Genomic DNA, 22374 nt, shown 5'->3' with positions numbered 1-22374 from the left:
TTACATCCCCAAAAGCTTCAGGGAGGGATCTCAGGAGATGGAGTCTTTTAAGGACCTGCTTAGCTCCAGGCAACCGCTTTGGTGGTGTGGAAGAAATTATGTTTGGCCGTCTATATCACGACATCCTAGTACAGGAAAAGACAATATCTTGACTCAATTGAACAGTTGACCAAGGTCTTTTTAAAGAGTCCTTGATGAAGCGGTGTTCTGTTCCAATCACAATTTGACTTTCTCTCAATTCTCGAACACGTTTTCCTTGAAAATCTCCCAAATCACTATCCAAAGCTACCTTGTTTTGTCGCAACCTCCGCTTATTCTCTCCCATTCTCAGTTCATCTCTCGAATCATCTGTCCTTCCCTCTCTGTTTCCCTCGAAATTCAGTGCATTCTGCACAATTCCTGATTCCGGAATCCTATCTTTCCTCCGTATCTGATCATTGTTTGTTCTCTCCGAAGAGAAATAAAGACATGGGTTGTTGTCTCACTAAGGACAAAGCTCCAGAGCCACAGCAAAATGGGTACAGATTTGGGGGTGCGAATGACCAGAGACCCCATGAACAACAGCACCCCAAACCAGTCCAGAAGTTGGACACAATCCTGGGCCAGCCCTATGAAGATGTCAAGTCTTACTATACACTTGGGAAAGAACTAGGTAGAGGTCAGTTTGATGTCACTTATCTCTGTACTGAGATTTCCACTGGTAGGCAATATGCTTGTAAGTCCATTTCAAAGAGGCAGCTTGTGTGCAAGAATGATAAGGAGAGCGTGAGAAGGGAGATTCAGATCATGCAGCATTTGAGTGGCCAGCCCAATATAGTGGAGTTCAAGGGTGCTTATGAGGACCGGAAATCGGTCCACCTTGTAGTGGAGCTCTGTGCCGGTGGCAACCTTTTCGAAAGGATCATCGCCAAGGGTCACTACAGCGAGAGAGCAGCGGCTACAGTCTGTAGGGAGATTGTCAATGTTGTTCATGCCTGCCATTTCATGGGTGTTATGCATAGGAATCTCAAGCCCGAGAGCTTCTTGTTGGTTAGCAAGGATGAGAATGCCCACTTGAAGGCTACAGATTTCGGATTGTCCGTGTTCATCGAAGAAGGTGAATATTCTATTTTTCGCTTACAAATTCTTCCTGTTTGGTTGGTTCATGACTGCCGACTGGTATTATGGAATGAAATGGACCAGCTTTCACTTTCGGAAGTGAAGTGGTAAATAGTTTGCAATTGTAGGATGTATCGAACCTTCAGCTTGGTGATAAAATGTTAGAATGGTGCCAGTCAGTTCTTCAGGGAGTCTAGAGTGCATGTAAGATTATTACATGCGAAGGGTATAGCAATGAGCTGATAATTTATTCGTAAGTATACGTATTCCTTGACTCTAGTTAAGTTTTGGCAAATCAATGAACTGGGAGTGAATTTACTCTTATGACAAGGATGTGAATTTCGACACATTGTATACTACCCTCTTTTAGGAGGTTAGATGCTGAGTTGCTGCATGATTTTCTACAGAAGAGTAGTATTTGGCACAAACTTGTGTTGTTTATTCCTGTCAAAGATTGTAGCAGGTCCCTGATGTCTCTTGTACAACGCTAGATGCTTGAAAGGCAGTTGTTGCTTGCAAGTGAAAATTGATGTGGTGTACAACTGAGATTTGCTGTTGCTGGTTGCTGACGAAAGTATCTTTGCAGTTAGGCTCAGCTTTATGTTCTGTTATAGCTCTCAAACTTTAGAAGAAATTGAGTGGATATGACTTGGCATAATTATGCATATGGCTTTTTTAACTGTATCTATTGCTTACCTCTTATTTTCCAGGCAAGGTGTACCGGGATATTGTCGGGAGTGCTTACTATGTTGCTCCTGAGGTTTTGCGGTGCAATTACGGGAAGGAAATAGACATTTGGAGTGCAGGAGTCATACTTTATATCCTACTCAGTGGCGTGCCTCCATTCTGGGCTGGTAAAGGCTATATCCTTCTCTTTGTCCTTTGTTTCCTTACATAATTCTTCATGCTCTAAGGAGTACGTAGTTCAATCATCTCTTCAGAACCATGCCAAACGGTAAAGCAGTGCATGATTTTGGCATCGGTAGTATCTAATAAGCGCGCATTGCAGAAACAGAGAAGGGGATATTTGATGCGATACTGCAAGGGGATATCGATTTTGAAAGTCAACCATGGCCAACTATATCCACTAGTGCTAAGGACCTGGTCAAGAAAATGTTAACGAAGGACCCAAAGAAAAGGATTACTTCTGCACAGGTTTTAGGTGATTTTACTTCTGCCTTACAAGACACATGCTCTTAGAAATGTTTGATGTGAGTCAATTTTGTAGATTTCCTTTTGACTTGGAAGCCTCCATGCTACTCTATCAGAGGATATGATTGTTTCGCAATAAATGAAGTAGGAGAAATGCTAGCTCTATTATCTAAGCTTGGGTTTATGACTAATGAGATTCTTTCTACTAAACAATGAAAGTAGGAGTCATCTTCTGGCATGTTACTTCTCTAGATATGGTCCAAATGTCAAACTTGCCGGTACATTAGAAGCTTATATTATCTTCTGATCAACCACGTGCTATTTCTGTCTCATGCAGAGCATCATTGGATTAAGGAAGGTGGAAATGCATCAGACAAGCCAATAGACAGTGCTGTCCTTTCAAGAATGAAGCAATTCAGAGCAATGAACAAGTTGAAGAAACTTGCATTGAAGGTTGGTCCCTGCATTATTGGAGTGCATCTTGTTTCTTTATGTCCCTATTTGTATTTGCTGAAAGAGTATACAAGTGTAACTGAAGGGATTGTTTCTGGATGGGAGTGTTTCCCGTGTTTCCAAATTCAAATTATTTGTGTTTGCTAATTGTTTGACAGCGTGTTTAGTTCAAATTGCTATTTCCAAGTCTTAATTTAGTACAGAGATTGACTAGGCAATCATTTCTTGCTAATGATTTTGCTATTGTAAAATGAAAATAGGTAATCGCTGAAAATCTATCTGAAGAAGATATTCAAGGGTTGAAAGCAATGTTTGCGAATATGGATACCGACAAGAGTGGAACGATCACCTATGAGGAGCTGAAGACTGGATTGGCTCGGCTTGGATCGAAGCTCACAGAGGCAGAAGTAAAGCAGCTGATGGACGCAGTAAGATATATGTTATGGAGTGCCCAACTTATTCAACCTGATTTTATTTTTTTTTTGGTGTGAGGAAATTGAATTGGTGCGACTGATATCCTTGTTCTGTACTTCAGGCTGATGTGGATGGAAACGGAAGTATTGACTACATTGAGTTCGTAACAGCTACAATGCATAGACACAAGCTAGAGTCAGATGAACATCTTTACAAAGCCTTCCAGCATTTCGATAACGATAATAGTGGGTAAGTGTTCCCTTCCCACATGTCATAAACTGTTAAAGAATCGGGACTTGTGTCACGGTGAATTTCATGGTCCATCTCTCCAGACATTGAATATGGATCTACTTGGTTATACCCACAATTTATCGAAGGCAATTCATGTCTCAAATTCTATTTAATGTTTGAAGTTCTTCCTTCTCTGCGTTAAGTGTAAAAACGACTACTGACGCAAGTGATTATTTTTTTTCTCGATTATTGCAGGTTCATCACAATGGATGAAATTGAGACAGCCATGAGAAGATATGGAATGGGAGATGAAGACACCATTAAAGATATTATGGCCGAAGTTGACACAGACCATGTGAGTTTGATTTCCTTTGGATTTAAGGTTGCTTTTTGTTTGGAAAAAAATTTCTGGTTTATGTTTTCCCCTACAAGTCTTGTGAGCATTCATATCTTTTAATTTTATCCTTGCTTTTCTGTGGAATCTTCACTCGGCACATTTTGTGCTCCTTCATCGCTTTGTTCCCTATTAATGATTATGCTCAGTAAAACCAAAGAACTCTTTCATGAATTCTAGGTTTCCTCTTTTCCAGATGGTATTGCCGTTTGAAAATGGTATTGCCATTTTCCAACATTTTACAAAGCTAATCCCGTTGAACACGTCTATTTTCTTCACTGACAATAGTTCGGAAGTCCCACAAAGCACCCGCATACTCTTTTTAGCATCACGAGCTTATACATTTTCTTCTGTGTTGGCAGGACGGCAGAATCAACTACCAGGAGTTCTGTGCAATGATGAGAAGTGGAAACCAAAACCAGGGGAGTCTCTTCTAGGCACCAATCAACAACTAGGAGGGGCTCTTTCACGCCTACAGACGAACTATTGTAAATTGAAGTTAAGCACTCTAAAATATGGAAGCTGTTTCTTGACCTGGAAAGTTGATTCTACTTCGAGATATATTTTTGTTCGCCTGAGATGCCAATAGAAGCATGCAGCTCATGGCATTTTTTTGGGCCTTTCCTATGGTTCATTTTTGTACTGTCAATTTCTTGAAGATCACTGTGAGAGAAGATGTCATTTGAAAACACAGCCTGGCTGAAGAAGCTGCCTCTTTACTGTTGTAAATAATTGTAAAGTCCTCTCTTTTGAACCTTAATAGTTCCGAAACCTGAGATTGGTAGGTAAACCCGAGTACGGAGGAATATTGACTTTGTTTGCAGTTTTTTGTCTGATTGATAGTTCGAATTGTTGTCATCTTGCTTAAGGTTTGCCATAAATGAAGTAATTGATGGAGGTTACGGCATTTTTTTTAATGGAGACATTCTGTCTGTTCTTAAGAAAGGATGAGAATCTTCTATAGACATCTCAAAGCCGTAGGAAAACACATATGCACTCTTGTATGGATTAAATGTAGAAATAACATGACATGCTGCACGGGCAGCTATATTTCATGGTTCTTTAATTGCCTATAGGCAGTTTCCATGTACCCAGATTAGACTGTCATGTTCTTTCTAATCTCGATTGTATGGCAATTAAAGTTGGTAGGATGAAGAACATTAACATTCATTTGGTCAAGCCACCATAGATCTACCCCGCCGTTTTTTTATCATGGGAGGTTTTCTCCCGACCCTTAAATCACAATACCATGTTTTGGAAATTGAACAAACATATCAACACGAGAAGTTATCATATCTACATCTGAACTTCCAAATCCCATTCTCCACAAAGGATCATAACATCCCATTGAGGTTTACAAGTCTAGACAGCATCAAAGAGAAAGCAAAAAGGAGGAAAAACACAACCTAACAACTTCTCCAGCAGTCAAAGCCACCGGATTATTCAGGATTCTACAGAACCCACATAAAAGCAAGCACCTCCAGTAATTATAGTAGTAGACACACGACACAGTGACCGATCATGAACCCTGGTCTCTCTTAGAAACCATGAATCTTGATCTGGTCTTTCTTCACGAGGCCGGCCTGGACCAGAAAGTGGTAATCAATTTCTTGAAGATCACTGTGAAAGAAAAATAAAAAATTATACCAACTGTACCTGCAAGAGAATGAAATCGGGTGAAAAACCTCCCCCCAATCCGTCAAGAACAGACCCTCCCCCAGTGAAAATTGATGTGGTGTACAACTGAGATCCGCTGTTGCTGGTTGCTGACGAAAGTAACTCTGCAGTTAGGCTCAGCTTTATGTTCTGTTATAGCTCTCAAACTTTAGAAGAAATCAAGTTGGATATGTACTTAGCATAATTATGCATATGGTTTTTGTGACTGTTTCCATTGCTTACCTTTTAAACTAATTTTCCAGGCAAGGAGTACCGGGATTTTGTCGGGAGTGCTTACCATGTTGCTCCTGAGGTTTTGCGGCGCAATCATGGGAAGGAAATAGACATTTGGAGTGCAGGAGTCGTACTTTATATCCTACTCAGTGGCGTGCCTCCATTCTGGGCTGGTAAAGACTATATATCCTTCTCTTTTCCGTTTGTTTCCTTACGTGATTCTTCATGCTCTTAGGAGCATGTAGTGCAATCATTTCTTCAGAACCATGCCAGACGGTAAACTGGTGCATGATTTTGGCATCGGTAGTATCTAATAAGTGCGCATTGCAGAAACTGGGAAGGAGATATATGACGCGATACTGCAAGGAGATACTGATTTTGAAAGTCAACCATGGCCAACTATATCCACTAGTGCTAAGGACCTGGTCAAGAAAATGTTAACGAAGGACCCGAATAAAAGGATTACTTCTGCACAGGTTTTAGGTGATTTTACTTCTGCCTTACAAGACACATGCTCTTAGAAATTTTTTATGTCAGTCAATTTTATAGGAATCATTTTGACTTGGAATCCTCCATGCTACTCTATCAGGGATATAATTGTTTCGCAATATATGAAGTATGAGAAATGCTAGCTCTATTATCTAAGCCTGGGTTTATGACTAATAAGATTCTTTCTACTAAACAATGAAAGAAGGAGTCCTCTTCTGGCATGTTATTTCTCTAGATATAGTCCAAATGTCAAACTTGCTGGGGCATTAGAAGCTTATACTCTCTTCTGATCAACCCTGTGATATTTCTGTCTCATGCAGAGCATCATTGGATTAAGGAAGGCGGAAATGCATCAGACAAGCCAATAGACAGTGCTGTCCTTTCAAGAATGAAGCAATTCAGAGCAATGAACAAGTTGAAGAAACTTGCATTAAAGGTTAGTCCCTGCATTATTGGAGTGCATCTTGTTTCTTTATGTCCCTATTTGTATTTGCTGAAAGAGTATACAAGTGTCACTGAAGGATTGTTTCTGGATGGGAGTGTTTCCCGTGTTTCCAAATTCAAATTATTTGTGTTTGCTAATTGTTTGACAGTATGTTAGTTCAAATTGCTATTTCCAAGTCTTAATTTAGTACAGAGATTGACTAGGCAATCATTTCATGCTAATGATTTTGCTATTGTAAAATGAAAATAGGTAATCTCTGAAAATCTATCTGAAGAAGATATTCAAGGGTTGAAAGCAATGTTCGCGAATATGGATACCGACAAGAGTGGCACGATCACCTATGAGGAGCTGAAGACTGGATTGGCTTGGCTTGGATCGAAGCTCACAGAGGCAGAAGTGAAGCAGCTGATGGAAGCAGTAAGATATATGTTATGGAGTGTCCAACTTATTCAACCTGATTTTTTTCTCTTTTTTTGGTGTGAGGAGTTTGAATTGGTGCGACTGATATCCTTGTTCTGTACTTCAGGTTGATGTAGATGGAAACGGAAGTATTGACTACATTGTGTTCATAACAGCTACAATGGATAGACCCAAGCTAGAGAGTGATGAACATCTTTACAAAGCCTTCCAGCATTTCGATAAGGATAATAGTGGGCAAGTGTTCCCTTCCCACGTCATAAACTGTTCAAGAATCAGGACTTGTGTCTCTCTGAATTTCATGGTCCATCTCTCCAGACATTGAATATGGATCTACTTGGTTATACCCACAATCTATCGAAGGCATTTCATGCATCAAATTCTATTTGAAGTTTGAAGTTCTTCCTTCTCTGCGTTAAGTGTAAAAACAACTACTGACGCAAGTGATATCATTATTTTCTTGATTTTCGCAGGTTCATCACAATGGATGAAATTGAGACTGCCATGAGAGGATATGGAATGGGAGATGAAGACACCATTAAAGATATCATAGCCAAAGTTGACAGAGACAATGTGAGTTTGATTTCCTTTGGATTTAAGGTTGCTTTTGTTTTGAAAATGGTATTGACGTTTTCCAACTTTCTAGAAAGCTAATCCTGTTGAACACTTCTATTTTCTTCACTGACAATGAAATTGGAAACTACGGAAGTCCCACAAAAGTAACCGCATACTCCTTTTAGCATCAAGAGCTTATACGTTTTCTTCTGTGTTGGCAGGACGGTAGAATCAACTACCAGGAGTTCTGCGCAATGATGAGAAGTGGCAACCAACGCCAGGGGAGACTCTTCTAGGCACCAATCAACAACTACGGGTGCCCTTTCACGTCTACAGATGAACTATTGTAAATTGAAGTTATGCAATCTAAAATTTGGAAGCCGTTTCTTGACCTGGAAAGTTGATTTTGCTTCGAGATTTATTTTTGTTCGCCTGAGATGCCAAATAGAGGCACGCAACTCATGGCATTTTTTTTGGGCCTTTCGTACGGTTCATTTTTGTACTGTTAATTTCTTGAAGATCACTGTGAGAGCAGATGTCATTTGAAAACACAGCCTGGCTGAAGAAGCTGCTTCTTTACTGTTGTAAATAATGGTAAAATCCTCTCTTTTGAAGCTTCATGATTCCGAAACCTGAGAGTGGCAAACCCGAGTACGGAGGAACATTGACTTTGCTTGCAGTTTTTTTTTCTGATTGATAGTTCGAATTGTTGTCATCTTGCTCAAGGTTTACCATAATTGAAGTAATTGATGGAAGTTACCACGTTTTTTTAAATAGAGACATTCTGTTCGTTCCTAAGACAGGATGAGAATCTTCTCTCTAGACATCTCAAAGCCTTGGGAGAACAGTATGAACTCTTATATGTATGAAATGGAGAAATCACAAAACATGCTGCACCGGTAGTTACTTTTCATGGTTCTTTCATTACCTACGCACGCAATTTCTATGTATCCATATTAGACTCTCACGTTCTTTCTAATCACGAATATATGGCAATTAAAGTTGGTCGGATGAAGACGATAAACATTAATTTGGTCAAGCCTCCATAGATCTACCCCGCCTCTTTTATCATGGGAGGTTTTCTCTTGACCCTTAAATCACAACACCATGTTTTGGAAATTGAACGAACATATCAACATGAGAAGTTATCACATCAACATCTGAACTTCCAAATCCCATCCTCCACAAAGGACGATAAGATCCCATTTAAGTTTACAAGTCTAGACAACAGCAGAGAGAAACCAAAAGGAGGAAAAACACAACCTAACAACTTCCCCAGCAGTCAAAGCCACCAGATTATTCAGGATTCTACAGAACCCACATAAAAGCAAGCATCTCCAGAAATTATAGTAGTAAGCACACCAGGCTTAAAGTGTTAAAGGGTTCAGAAAAGCTGCACTAAATTTGTCTTACAGCGGCTAATCCATCATCGCATGTACACAAGTTGAGCTCTTTGCAACATAATCCATTGACGAGCATCGCTTACAGTTTCTGTCAATGTGGCCTTTCAGTTGGTTGCAAATTCAGCTGCCATGAAAGGGTAATGCTTAAGCGCGATATCAGTTAGGTAATAGAAACCAAAAACACTCGCTGGCACAAACCATGAAGAGGTAAGGCCATAGCAAATTAAGGTCTGTTTTTCTGCCAATAATTCTCTCTCCCACAACAAAATATATCGAGCACTCTCCATCGTTTTTAGTCTCTACTTCCCATCTCTTCTGTTACTCTCAATTCTTTTATCGGTCATATAATTGCAGACAAACTTATCAGAATGCAGGAGAGCAAGTAGAGAAGGCAGGGTAAGGAATCGACTAGAGAAGCTCCCTCCTTAAGTTCATCCAGAACTCCGGGCAGTGCAAGTCAGGCCGCTGGAGGAGGATTGTCAACTCTTATGATTACAATTGTCAATAGATTTGCCAGGCAGAAGGAAGTAAAGAGAAAGTTGAAGATGAAATCGGCACCTTTGAGTATTTCCCTCCCGATACTTAAAATGGAGAGAACATGTCCATCCATGAGATGTATGATCCTCATTACTAACTAAATACCAGTAAAAGAGCAAACAAGGTGGAGTGCTTACCGCCATGGCCAATTTTCTCTTCCCTAAAAAACTGCTATCAGAAATATGCCACCCATAGCACCAATTCTGCCAGCCACACAGTATACACTTCTCATTTTGTTGATGCCCATTTGACCAAACAGCCACTGAACTACATAATATCCGATCACACTCCAGCAATGGCAGTAACTAGTGTTTCTCCAGGGAGCAGATAAATGTTGAATGATCCCACTACTAAATGAGAGATTAACCAGAAAAATTCCAACATAAAACATTCCCTAAAAGTGCACTCCGGGCATCATATTACTCTAACTAACTGCAGCAATTAGAAAGCATCATATTCGGGTCTTCAATGTAATGACTTTAGGTTAGCATTTAGTAGAGAAGAAAGAATGAGATAATACAATAATGATGATCGACAAAGGCATACAGCTAATTCTTTTTGTGAAGTTGCGATGAACCAAAATATGGCAAAGAGTTTTTCTTCCCAGCCAGAGCACAAAGAATGAAACAAAAAGAGACTACCTTCTCCGCTCAGATATTATTGTCAATTCAACAATCAGCCAATTAATCCTCCAAGTGTCGGCAAAAGTATGTGCAGATAGCAGAGGGAATCTAGCCATGAAAAGAAGAAATGTTCCTAATAAATGAAAATTGTAAGTGCCTCAAGCCTCCAAATTAATCAAAATCTGTTAGTGCCTCAGCTCCAGCCACAATTTCCAATAATTCCCCTGTAATCTTTGCCTGCCGTTCCCTGTTATAAGCCATTGAGAGATTCTTTTTCAATTCAACGGCATTGTCGGTCGCATTACTCATGGCATTCATCCTAGCAGCTAGCTCGCTGGCAATTGATTCCTGCAATGCCCTCAAAATCTGGCTATTCAAATACAGAGGCATCATAGCATCGAGAATCTGAACAGGGTCTTGCTCAAACTGCAACAGAGGCGAAATCTCGCTGTTCCTCTTCTCAGTTTGCTCCCACTCAACTGACAATTTCCCTTCTTCAGTAGTCAATCTGAATAACTCATCCCCATCGGCATCAACACTATTTCCATTCACATCAAGCACCTCTCCCTTGGGCGACAAAGGAAGCAAAGTATGGATAACCGGATCAGACTTGATCAATGACACAAACTTAGTGTACACTAACTCGACTTTATCGACCTCTTCGCTAACGAACAATGAGAAGACATCGTCCGCAATCACCTGGGCTTCCTTCGCCGTAGGAAAACTGTCTCCCTCTATAAACCTATCAACTGGAACATGAGGCCTGCGCTTAAAATATGAATTACCCTTTTTTCCGATGCTAATCAAGGTGTAGTCCAATCCAAGATTTTCCAGTTCCACGATCCGGGTCTCGGCCTTCTTGAGGACCGCATTGTTGAATCCACCACAAAGACCCCGATCACCAGTCACAACAACGAGAGCGACTTTCCTTACGGGCCTGATGATTGTCAAAGGAACATCTACATCCTCCCCTTGAAGCTGTTCATTCATGTGGCACAGGAATTCCACTAGGGTTTCAGCAAACGGTCTTGTATTGATCACGGCTTCTTGAGCACGCCGGACTTTCGCCGCGGCCACCAACTTCATCGCTTCGGTGATCTTCTGCGTGCTCTTCACGGACTCAATTCGTTCTCTGAGTTCTCGGAGACCGCAACGAATTGGTGCATAGAGTGAAGATTGATGAGTTGGAGATGGAGCACTTGATGGCGAGATTGGAAGAGAAACGCGAAGAGGGTTTTGGCGAAGTTGAGAGACGAGCGAAGATGTGTCCGAAAATGGTGGTCTTGAGGTGATCCACGGGTTAAGATTGGAGCAATGCATGGTTTTGTGGGTTTTCGATCTTTTCCTTCGCAGCAACTAATCTCCAGGGGCTCGAGGGGATAGAGAGGGTTTATGGTGAGAGCAGTTTAAAGGGTCAAAATGAATTCGTTCCTGAACATACCGGAAAGAGAAACTGGGAATGCCGGCGATGCTACTGTACTTTTCCGGCGATGCCTCCAACGGTGCCTCCGCCGCGCCAGCCGGCGGAGACGTGCTCCCGTCTTGGCTTCTGTATCGCCCCGACCCAAGACTGAGGAGTGGGATTACGTTTTGCTTTCTTCCTTTTTTGGTTCCGTTAGTTTCTGTATTCTGTATCGTCGAGTGCTCTAGTCCGACTAGTCAGAGTGAAAATAATTCGTCAAATTTGAGTAAACTTTGATCCATTAAACTTTATAATCTGCATCTCTCGTCCGTTTAATTTCTTTTTTTCCTTTTTTGCCTAGGCAAATGAAAGGATAATAATCCCGAATTTTAGCCTAAAGTACAGCATCGTTCTCGAACTATTAATTTATTCAGTGTGATCCTTAAATTTTTAATACATATTTAATATAATCTTGTGCATGTACTAAAAATTAAAGATGATATCGTATATTAAATTAAGGGTCAGAGATTATACTGGTTAAATTAAAAATTTATGAATTAAGTTACACAAATTTAAAAATTATTTGCGTAATTATCCCGTTCGTTTACGAGGGTTCCCTGGCTAAACGCTCCAATGACCCCGCGCGAATCGGGCGCGTGCCCGAACGCGAGGCCCCTCCCTTCGAAATTATTCGATTTGGCGGAAGCGAAACAAAAAAAACAGAAAACGAAGAAGTTTTTCCCTCTTCGCCTTCGCCACCCCTTCTTCTCTCTCCTTCTCTTCTTCTCGCACCTTCTTCTTCCGCTCTCCTTCACTTTCCCACTCCCTCCTCCTTCGCCTCTCCCTCTGAAACCCCTCGCCCGCCCTTCCATCTCCATCGGCCATGCACGCCCTCGCCTCCCCGTCCCCTCCTCCTTCCCTCCTCGCCATCTCCAGAGCTCGCTCCGCCTCCGCTCCTCTCCCCCGGACTCCCTCTTCCTCCGCCGCCGCCTCCTTCCTCCCCCCCGCGGCGTCCTCTCGCCGGGACCGCTCGCTCCTCCTCGTCGTCCTCCCCCCCACCGCCTTCCGTTCCGAAGAGCGCCGATCGGAGCTTCCGCTGCCCGAGGCTACGCGCTCGGATTAGAAGCGGTGCTCCGGTCGTCGACAGGTTGCGGCGAAGGATCGCTACTACGCGTACGGGATTCCCGTTGACTCTCTGCTTTCAGCATGATCGCCATTGACGATATCAGTTATGTTAAAAACTAAGTGCAAGCTAGATAAACTCCAAAAGTAACTTCACTATAAGAACAAAGAGACCGTCATCGTCCTGGTGTTGGATTATAGATGAACATTTTGACGTACTGTCATCTCTCATGCGAGCATTTCTAATGGAGGTGGCGTTGAGTGGAGGAGTGATGTTTGTCTGCGGTCAAGTGTAACTCCGTGTAGAGTGGACGATCACGTGGAAGCCTTTTGCGTCCGGTGCTTTTTGTGGTGTGCTTTTTGGATAAACTGTCGCATGTGGAGTGCATATAAGGAATTGTTTCCGTTGCGCGCGTTTACTTGCATATGTAGTTTGTGATTTATGAGTTGCCTTTTCAATTAGTCTCTTCTGGATTACTCATGAATTAGTTCGCATAACCTCTGCCAGAGTCTCATGTTGGTAATTCGTATTGTTTTCTGTATGATTGATCTTAGCTATAAATCTGATTGGATTCAATTATCTATTGCATGAAAGTGGGGTGCATGCATAACTTAATTTTGATAGGTGAATAGATGGTCGAGGATCATAGTAATTCCGCTCATGGGCTAGTCTTGTACCGCACTCATAATAGAATGAAATCAGACGTGGAGATCACGGATTATCTGGCTGATGAGATATGATTTTGCAAGTCCTAAATGCCAAGCTACCTATTTCAATTTTCCTCCCTTGAATTCCAGCTCCAGAACATGCTTTCAAGAGAATATTGACAAGCCTTCCCAAGCCTGGAGGTGGCGAGTTTGGAAAGTTTTATAGCTTACCAGCTTTGAACGATCCCCGAGTAGGTACGTGCATCAATTTCATTGATGGATGATGCATTTACTCTGTTCTCATCAAAGATCTTTTCAAAACAACAAAAATCAAGTTCTTTTGAACGTGCCACAAACTAAAAGTAGAAGTGTAGAAATCGTTTTCTGAGAAACATTCTCTTTTGCCAGTTTTTGTCCATTTAATTTGTTCACCAAAGACTACATTGCTAATCAAATCTAATTCTCTGGCAAAAATGAAAATTATGGATTCCTCAAAATGCATTTTCTTGAATGCAAACTAAGATTATATCGCCCTATTGATTTCTGTGTTCATCCAATTCTTGCCTGGGGTCCAATTAAGTTGTTGCCATCATTCCTGAACAATGCAGAGAGGCTGCCCTACTCTATAAGAATACTCTTGGAATCTGCTATTCGTAATTGCGACAATTTCCTAGTCACCAAGGATGATGTTGAAAAGATCATTGACTGGGAGAACACATCACCTAAGCAAGTTGAAATCCACTTCAAGCCTGCCTGCGTCCTGTTGCAGGTTAAAAATTAATTATATGATGACAGTAGCTTGCTTTTTGGGTTGTGCTTTACACATTTTAAGGCTTCTGAGTTGTTGAACAGGATTTTACAGGAGTACCGGCGGTGGTTGACCTTGCTTGCATGCGGGATGCCATGAAGGATCTTGGCATTGATCCTGAAAAGATCAATCCGTTGGTTGGTGACTTTTGAACAAGTTGATTTGTTAATTTTTTGTTATTTCCAAATTCCAATTACTATTTCCTCTACAAGGTGATCCCTATATGTATGATTTGTCACGTCTACCAAAACCTGGGAAAATAAAAGTTCAAGCTATTTGCACAAGAACGCTCACTTTTGCTGAGTCATGGCCTTAATTATTTTTCGTTGGTACTCTGAAGTCAAAGATTTGTTTTTACGCTAAACAAAAGCTTATAGAAGTTTGCAATTGCACTGTTTCTCATGAGAGCGATCAACTACATGGCAATTCACATGGAGTCAAGATCTCTAGAAAACTAACGGCATCCCAACATGAGTAGTCACATTTGAATGTTTGTTTTAAAATCTTGAGGATTCAATAATTGGGGCTATTGACTTACAATATCTCACACCTGCAGGTTCCAGTGGACCTGGTTGTCGATCATTCTGTTCAGGTTGATGTAGCCAGAAATGAGAATGCTTTGCAGGCTAATATGGAATTGGAGTTTCACAGAAACAAAGAGAGATTTGCTTTCCTCAAGTGGGGATCCACTGCTTTCCATAACATGCTTGTTGTGCCACCTGGTTCTGGGATAGTCCACCAGGTGAGGATGTTTCAGCGGTCCACGGATAAAACTTAATTTGACCCCCCCCCCCCCCCCCCCCCCCTTCTCTCTCTCTCTCTCTCTCCCTGTGGATAAAAATCTGGGCAACGCATTAATCAATTTGGTTTGTGGAAATGGTATATCCTTGATAAATTTTTCAGGTTAATCTGGAATATCTTGGAAGGGTTGTTTTTAACACTGATGGCATTCTGTACCCTGATAGTGTGGTCGGTACTGATTCCCATACAACTATGATTGATGGGTTAGGAGTAGCTGGTTGGGGAGTGGGAGGAATTGAAGCAGAGGCAGCGATGCTTGGACAGGTAGACTTCAACATATCTGCTTCCTCTCTCTGCCACACCCCTTCATGCCCACCATTGTTTAATCTTGACTGATGTATGTTAGCAGATTTGATTTAACCAGAGTATTAATATGTTCTTTTGAAGTCTCGATAAGATAATGAGCTCTATGGCATGCTCTTAGATGTTGAGTGTGAAATGCAGTGATAAATATAGTGATCTTTGAGGAGGATGGCCAGACACCTTAAGTTACTAACTTTATTTGTGTGCAGTTAATCGAGTTTGAGGAAATTGTAATTTCTTCTCTATTTCTGTTAAGATCCTATTATAGAAGCCTCAAGAAAGAGGACTTATCTCTCTTAGAGTTCATCAATGTCCTAAATGCCTTCATTGGCATGTAATACTCCTGTAGGGACAAAGAGAAAGCATAATCTGCTATGTGATTAGAGATAACTTTTGCTTCCTCTGATCCAATATCCTTTGTATTGGACAGCCCATGAGCATGGTATTGCCTGGCGTTGTTGGGTTCAAGTTGACAGGACAGTTGTGTGATGGTGTCACTGCCACTGACTTAGTTTTAACTGTAACCCAGATGCTCAGAAAGCATGGTGTTGTCGGGAAGTTTGTTGAGTTTTATGGTGGGTTATTGAGAAGGAAACTCTGGAAATCGAATTTTCACACCATAGTTTTATTTCTTTCACACCAATTGTACGCCTCATATTTAATTTAGGTGATGGAATGGCTCGGTTATCACTAGCTGACAGGGCCACGATTGCTAACATGTCTCCCGAGTATGGGGCAACAATGGGCTTCTTCCCTGTGGATCATCTTACGTTGCAGTACCTGAGGTTAACAGGACGGAGTGATGAAACGGTGAGCTGATTTGATATAGATTTATTTTACAAATTTAGTGCCCGTTCTCTGTGAAAGATTAACCTGTCTTGCCATGTAATTTATGTTTTGTCTCAGGTGTCCATGATAGAGGCATATTTGCGTGCAAACAAGATGTTTGTTGACTATAATGAGGTGACTTTTGTCGTTTCTTTTTGTTGAAAAAGTGATCTAAAGGTGCGGATGTACCACATCTGCTTACTATTTTTGATTTTCCAGCCTCAACAAGAAAGAGCATACACATCTTATCTTCAATTGGACCTGGCAGATGTTGAACCTTCAGTTGCGGGACCAAAAAGGTAATGAATATTATTGATTCTATTGCACGTTAATCATTTTCTGTTCCCAATGATGATCTTCTTTATTTCTTCACGAAGGCCTCATGACCGAGTTCCTTTGAAAGATATGAAGGCTGATTGGCATGCTTGTCTTGATAACAAAGTTGGCTTCAAGGTAATTGCTCTGTGAAATTTGCTTGGGTATTCTAGGACGATTCTAGTTTTCTACCATTTATAAGTTTTCTTTAGCGTAATGGCTTACTATGATGAAACTCTCCTTGTGTGGAGGTTTTTCTTATGTGTATAACTTTAAGTTTGTTCAGCTTTATAGATTTTTTGTATTCTGGAAGCTAGTTGATTGCCTCCAAATGCAAATTCTATATTGCTGATTATTCGTCTGATATATGTATGTGTGTGTGTGTGTGTGTGTGTAGCGATATTGTCATCTGAAATTTAATTTTAACCATCCTAATCTCAATGTTGATTCATGTGACTTTTGCATATTTGTTTCCCACTTTAAATTATTTCAGGGATTTGCTGTCCCAAAGGAGGCACAAGATAGAGTGGTACCATTTTCATTCCATGGAATAACTGCAGAGCTTAAGAATGGTAGTGTCGTTATTGCAGCAATTACAAGTTGCACAAACACATCAAACCCTAGTGTCATGCTTGGTGCTGGACTTGTTGCAAAGAAAGCCTGTGAACTTGGTTTGGAGGTTGGTTTTCGATTCTCAAATTTTTTGACCTCTTTGGACTTTTCTGGTGGCCTAACTCTAAGCATCTAAATTGAGATTTGGCATATAAACTTAGTTACAGAAGAGATTAACAAGAACAAGCGTGTCTCAGGTTAAACCATGGATTAAAACAAGTCTTGCGCCAGGATTGGGAGTTGTCACAAAATACTTGCTCAAGAGGTGTGCGGGATGTATCTTCTGATAATTCGATAGCTATTTGAACGTATTACGAATTGTTCCAACATTTGCTTCTGCAGCGGCTTGCGAAAGTATCTGAACCAGCAGGGCTTTCATTTAGTTGGTTATGGTTGCACTACATGCGTTGGAAATTCAGGAGAACTCGACAAAACAGTTGCCTCTGCAATTGCAGACAATGGTACATATGACTTGTTTCTTTTTATTTAATACTTAGGCGGCCAATGTGTGAAAATAATGTGCATTAAAACCTCACAGTGACCTCTTGCCTTGAAATTGCCTTATCTTTGTCTGAAATATGTATTTATCTAAATCTACGGGCATTAATATGTGACTATAAACGAAATCATCCGGATAGTCTGAGTTAGCCTAATGAGCAGGATAAAGAAAACTCTAGCAGTGCTTATTGAGTCATTGCAAGTACCCTGAAGATATAGTTCCAGCAGGCAAGAATTGTATCCATGAAGTTGTGCCATCTTGCCACTTGCCCTTTTGGCACCTCGAACTTCAGCTTAATAGCCTATTAAAATCCTTTCTTTGCTGAAATAGATAAGATAAACAAGTAATGTTGCTCCATGGGCGAGAGTTTCATCTGAGAATTCCTGGTTTTTTTGGAAAGAGATGCTAATGGAAATGCAAATTGTATCCATCTGGCTTGGTAACAAGTATAGGCAACAAGCACCAAACAAGACTTGGAAAAGTCCCTAAGGTTCATCTTGCTTTTAACATATGGGTCGAGCTTTGATTACTTCCTTGCTTGGCATTGAGATAAATCATACAGTTCTGCTCGTTTATTCTTCTCAACCAATTTTTTCATTCTCTTTCGAGAGTACTTAGCCCACTAAACTGAGCTTGCGTGTGTTATGTGTGTGGTTATTCCGCTGTTCTTTCCATTGTGCCATCTATTTGTCAATCTTGATTATTTTGATCCACCTGCTGATGATTCTGTTTGCTTATTTATCTGAAGCAGATCATTTTCATGATATTTCGGGTTCAGCCAAAGTTAGTTTTTTTGGTTTTATTTGCAGATATAATTGCTGCAGCAGTGCTTTCTGGAAATCGAAATTTTGAAGGCCGTGTTCACCCATTGACAAGAGCTAACTATCTTGCTTCACCTCCATTGGTAGTTGCATATGCACTTGCGGGCACGGTATGCATGCAGATGTCTCTGGTGGAATTTTACCTGATGTCTTTATATCTTGTTAAATATTTCCCTTGGAACCTTCATTTTAAACATTGGCATACCAATATGGCCACACGAAAGCCTTAATATATGGTTTTTGCTTACATTTGACCACATTTTTATTTACTTTTAAGCTGTTGACCTGATATATTCAAAATTGCGTACTTTGTTAGAAGCAGTTTTCACGACTCAATTGCTTCTGGGGACTCGCTGACTCCTACTTTCAATTAGGTTGACATTGATTTTGATAAGGAACCTATTGGAACATCAAAGGATGGGAAGAAAGTATATTTCAAGGATATTTGGCCGAGTAATGAGGAAATTGCAGAGGTAGATGCCTATTGAGTTCACAGGGTTGATTCTTTGGTGCATTCCATCTCTTACAGTTGGACCAATGGACATGCATTTTACTCTGATGTAGGTTGTTCAAGCTAATGTGTTGCCAGACATGTTCAAGAGCACTTATGAGGCTATTACAAGGGGAAATCCTATGTGGAATCAGCTCTCTGTACCTTCCTCTACCTTATATTCGTGGGATCCGAGCTCGACTTATATTCACGAACCTTCATATTTTAAGAACATGACCATGGATCCTCCCGGTCCTCATGGAGTGAAGGATTCCTATTGCCTACTGAACTTTGGAGACAGCATAACTACTGATCATATCTCTCCAGCTGGAAGTATCCACGAGGACAGCCCTGCAGCTAAGTATCTCTTGGAACGCAGAGTGGACCCAAACGATTTTAACTCTTATGGCAGCCGGCGAGGCAACGATGAAGTGATGGCATGTGGTACTTTTGCCAATATCCGCCTTTTCAACAAGCTCTTGAACGGAGAAGTGGGTCCAAAGACAATTCATATCCCGTCAGGAGAGAAACTGTATGTATATGATGCAGCTATGGTGAGTCATAAAATTTGAGATGCATGGTCCCACTTCCGTGTTGTCATTTTTTGCCAGATCTCTTAACAGCCCCATGGCATGTACACTTAGACGTGAACTTCTTAAGCTCGGCATGCTCATCTGTATTATATTATCATGATGGCAAAGCCCCTAAACTCATGATTGAACTGCTTTTGCATGGAGGGAATACTATAGAGCATGAATCATAAAATGCAAGTATCAAGTCAATATTTCCCTTTCAGTAAGAGGTTCTGAAGCTGACATCCAGATCTTGGATCGGCTGAATATTGATTATTGCATCATGAGTCCTGAGAATCGTTGCTTAATATGCTTGCACCTTTCAAATTCTGACGTGCCTGTGTTCTTGCAGAGGTACAAGGTCGCTGGGCAAGACACAATTATCCTGGCAGGAGCTGAGTATGGAAGTGGGAGCTCTTGAGATTGGGCTGCCAAGGGACCAATGCTCCTGGTGAGGTCATGTTAGATTTAACTCAACATATTCAATTTTCTTAGCATTCCCTTTCTGTTTGAGTTCGGTGTCACTAAGCATGATGAGCTTAATCAGGGGGTGAGAGCAGTGATAGCTAAAAGTTTTGAGAGAATACATCGTAGCAATCTGGCTGGCATATTTTGATCATGGTGGAATTCTACCATTCGTCATACGAAGCCTGGTTCAACGGTAAACTTATGACTTCAATGCAGCAATTCGTTTTTATTCTTTTGGAGAGGTCCCGGGAATAATAGAGGTGAGAGATTTCCCTTGGTTTCTTGTACATATTAGTTTGGATTGATGAAGAACTTGGGGAAGAGTGGCGGGGATTAAGATGTAAAGCATTCGAAGAACGTATTGGAACTGCGACGTAAGTGATTAAAAATCATCAGGCAGAATCAAAAGTCAGAAATATTACTTTTTTTTTTGGTCGAAAAGTCGAAATATTACTTGGGACAACGACAATTTGGAAGATTGAAGCTCTTGTCGCGGGCCTAATTAGTAGTCTAAATGGTGTTTGGAAGATTAAAGCCCAGTTGCCCTTTAGGCGTAGTTGGGCTCCGAAATTGGAATGTCATGTGGCCATGGATAGTTGTATCTATTGGGAAAACTTTATTTATTTATTTATTTTTATTTTTTTTTATAATCCAGACTCCCGCACCGACCGCACTATAAGGGTCCGACCGGCCAAGCACTAACCGGAGGAGAGCTAATCTGGCCCTACAAACTAGCCTTTATGTAAGTCAAGAGTATAATAAGGTTACGCGGTAGAGGGGATTCGAACTTGGGACCTGGGACCCCAAGTCCTACATCCTTACCAACGCAGCCAACCTTTTGGAGGCAGGCAAACTTTATTTTAAAATCGTTGCACACCCACAATTTTTTCAATTATCTAATAATCTGTACTCTACTATAAAAGATGGTGGATTTTAATGCTCCACTTTGTTGACACTTGTCCCACTCTAAATGTTAGTCTGTTAAGGGAAACTCTTTTTTATATAGTTTCTCTTTTTTTGTCCTTTTCTAATTTCCTTTCAAATGAAATACAACACATTTTACATATTTCGCACGTGTACAAGCAATTACAGGTTTTTCAAGAGATTTTTGACATGATACTATACATTTTGAAGCTGGACAATTTTTTTTATTAATTTACATATTTATGGCTTTACATAGTCATAACTATAAAGATCTTGTACAATAATTTTGTAGAAAAAATGAATATGCATGTAAGAATAGATTTAAATTAATGCGTTGAGAGTGACAAAAAATATATATATAAGGATGTGAATTTGATCAAGGAAAGAAATTTAAATGGTTGTCAGATGAGGGAGATCCGAATTCAATTTTGGCAAGTAAAATATTTATGGGATGAGTTGGTAATTAACTGACTATGTTGTGGTTTTATGACAAACCTCTTTTATGAGCTCTGCTATTTCAATTTAGAGAAATGAATAAAATACTTCTCCAATCAAAGCAAAAAAAAACCTTCTGTTTTAGGGTGTGTTTGTTTCACTGAAAATTTCATGATAAAGGAAAATATTTTTTATGAAAATCATCTTCAAGGAAAATGGTTAGTTTCCATTTATTTTGTGGTTTATGGAAAACGATTTCCTTCTTACTAGAAAGGGAAGTTGTTTTCTCTATTTTAAACTTGTTTTTAGTCAATGGAAAACGTGTTACATAAATTGATTAGTTTTCCATTATCCTTTTTTTCCGTTGTCTAAATACTGAAAAATTGGAAAAACAACTTCTTGAAAATAGCTTTTCTTCTAATACACAGACCCTTAGTTCGGTTATTTTAGTTTTTCAGATTCCCTAGTTTATCAGATGCAAATTCTACTTTTTAGCTTAGAGGTTTGGGAAGATAATGAGATAGGATCAAGAACTAGATGTGCTTGCCCAATGTTGGCACGCAATTAGAAGCTTCACGACCTTTCATATAATTTTTGAAAGGTTCTTGGACATATGATTTGTTCCACCACGTGGACATGATCAATTGGGGCTATGGTCGGATCTAATCTCACACTTTCATCAATCACCTTGTATTTCATATAGGGCTTGTTTGTTTGAGTAAAAGAGGTTTTTACAAATTAGTTTTTTTATATTTTTACTCATTTGGTTTACTGAAAATGATTAGTTAATAGAAAATTATTTATAGTTAAAGAAAATATACATACTTAGATTTAGGAAAATGAATGCTCTAACCTGAAAATGGAAAAACATTTTCCTTGATAATGATTTTTTGAAAAGAATTTTCTTTTATCAAATTAAGAATTTTTTGGTTGCTCTAGCAGGCAGATTGTCTTCTGATTCCCCAGATAAAATTTTGGCGGATCCAACAAAATTCCTTTTATTGCTCCGAAGAAAGCTAAAAAAATTTGCAAATATTTGCACGTGCGTCACCCTTTGCCACCATTGCCGTACCGCTGCACCCTCTCCGAAGTAATTTATTGTTCCTTTTGTCCTCGTTTGTGGTCACGCTCCTATTCAATGATATCCTAAATCGAGTTCTTCGTTAATTTTGTCAACAAACGATATCGAAACACTTGTTAATCATACTCAATTATACTTAATAAA

At 40.2% G+C, this 22374-nt stretch overlaps 2 protein-coding genes and 1 pseudogene across 2 annotated transcripts; 2 read left to right on the top strand and 1 right to left on the bottom strand.

Annotated features, from left to right (window-relative positions):
* Positions 1-412: 412 nt before the first annotated feature.
* On the top strand, positions 413-8224 carry LOC115667621 (calcium-dependent protein kinase 33-like). The gene is made up of 15 exons (XM_056317229.1): positions 413-1096; positions 1809-1952; positions 2108-2260; positions 2588-2703; positions 2964-3131; positions 3239-3366; positions 3604-3703; positions 4105-4168; positions 5662-5805; positions 5963-6115; positions 6442-6557; positions 6816-6983; positions 7093-7220; positions 7457-7556; positions 7760-8224. The coding sequence occupies exons 1-15, from the start codon at positions 469-471 to the stop codon at positions 7832-7834; spliced, it is 2385 nt and encodes a 794-aa protein (XP_056173204.1). The 5' UTR covers positions 413-468; the 3' UTR covers positions 7835-8224.
* A 1763-nt stretch (positions 8225-9987) lies between these two features.
* Positions 9988-11724, bottom strand: LOC115675003 (ATP synthase gamma chain, chloroplastic-like). Its single transcript, XM_030597569.2, has one exon. It carries the CDS (start codon positions 11419-11421, stop codon positions 10273-10275), a length of 1149 nt encoding a protein of 382 aa, XP_030453429.1. The 5' UTR covers positions 11422-11724; the 3' UTR covers positions 9988-10272.
* Positions 11725-12609: 885 nt separating this feature from the next.
* Positions 12610-19987, top strand: LOC115675149 (aconitate hydratase, cytoplasmic-like; annotated as a pseudogene).
* Positions 19988-22374: the final 2387 nt, after the last annotated feature.

Source organism: Syzygium oleosum, unplaced genomic scaffold (genome assembly GCF_021117445.2).
Source record: "Syzygium oleosum isolate NSW1041296 unplaced genomic scaffold, Sole_v2.1 Sole_v2.13, whole genome shotgun sequence".
Taxonomy (NCBI): Eukaryota; Viridiplantae; Streptophyta; class Magnoliopsida; order Myrtales; family Myrtaceae; genus Syzygium; species Syzygium oleosum.
The sequence above is the reverse complement of the archived record's forward strand: the minus strand, read 5'-3'. Positions and strand labels throughout refer to the sequence as shown.

Excerpts from the sequence above, each read along its gene's own strand:
- LOC115667621 (XM_056317229.1), top strand. The coding sequence starts at position 469 with ATGGGTTGTTGTCTCACTAAGGACAAAGCTCCAGAGCCACAGCAAAAT. Across the intron at positions 3,367-3,603 it reads TTCGATAACGATAATAGTGG|GTTCATCACAATGGATGAAA; the intron begins GTAAGTGTTCCC and ends CGATTATTGCAG. Across the intron at positions 5,806-5,962 it reads CGTGCCTCCATTCTGGGCTG|AAACTGGGAAGGAGATATAT; the intron begins GTAAAGACTATA and ends TGCGCATTGCAG.
- LOC115675003 (XM_030597569.2), bottom strand. The coding sequence starts at position 11,421 with ATGCATTGCTCCAATCTTAACCCGTGGATCACCTCAAGACCACCATTT.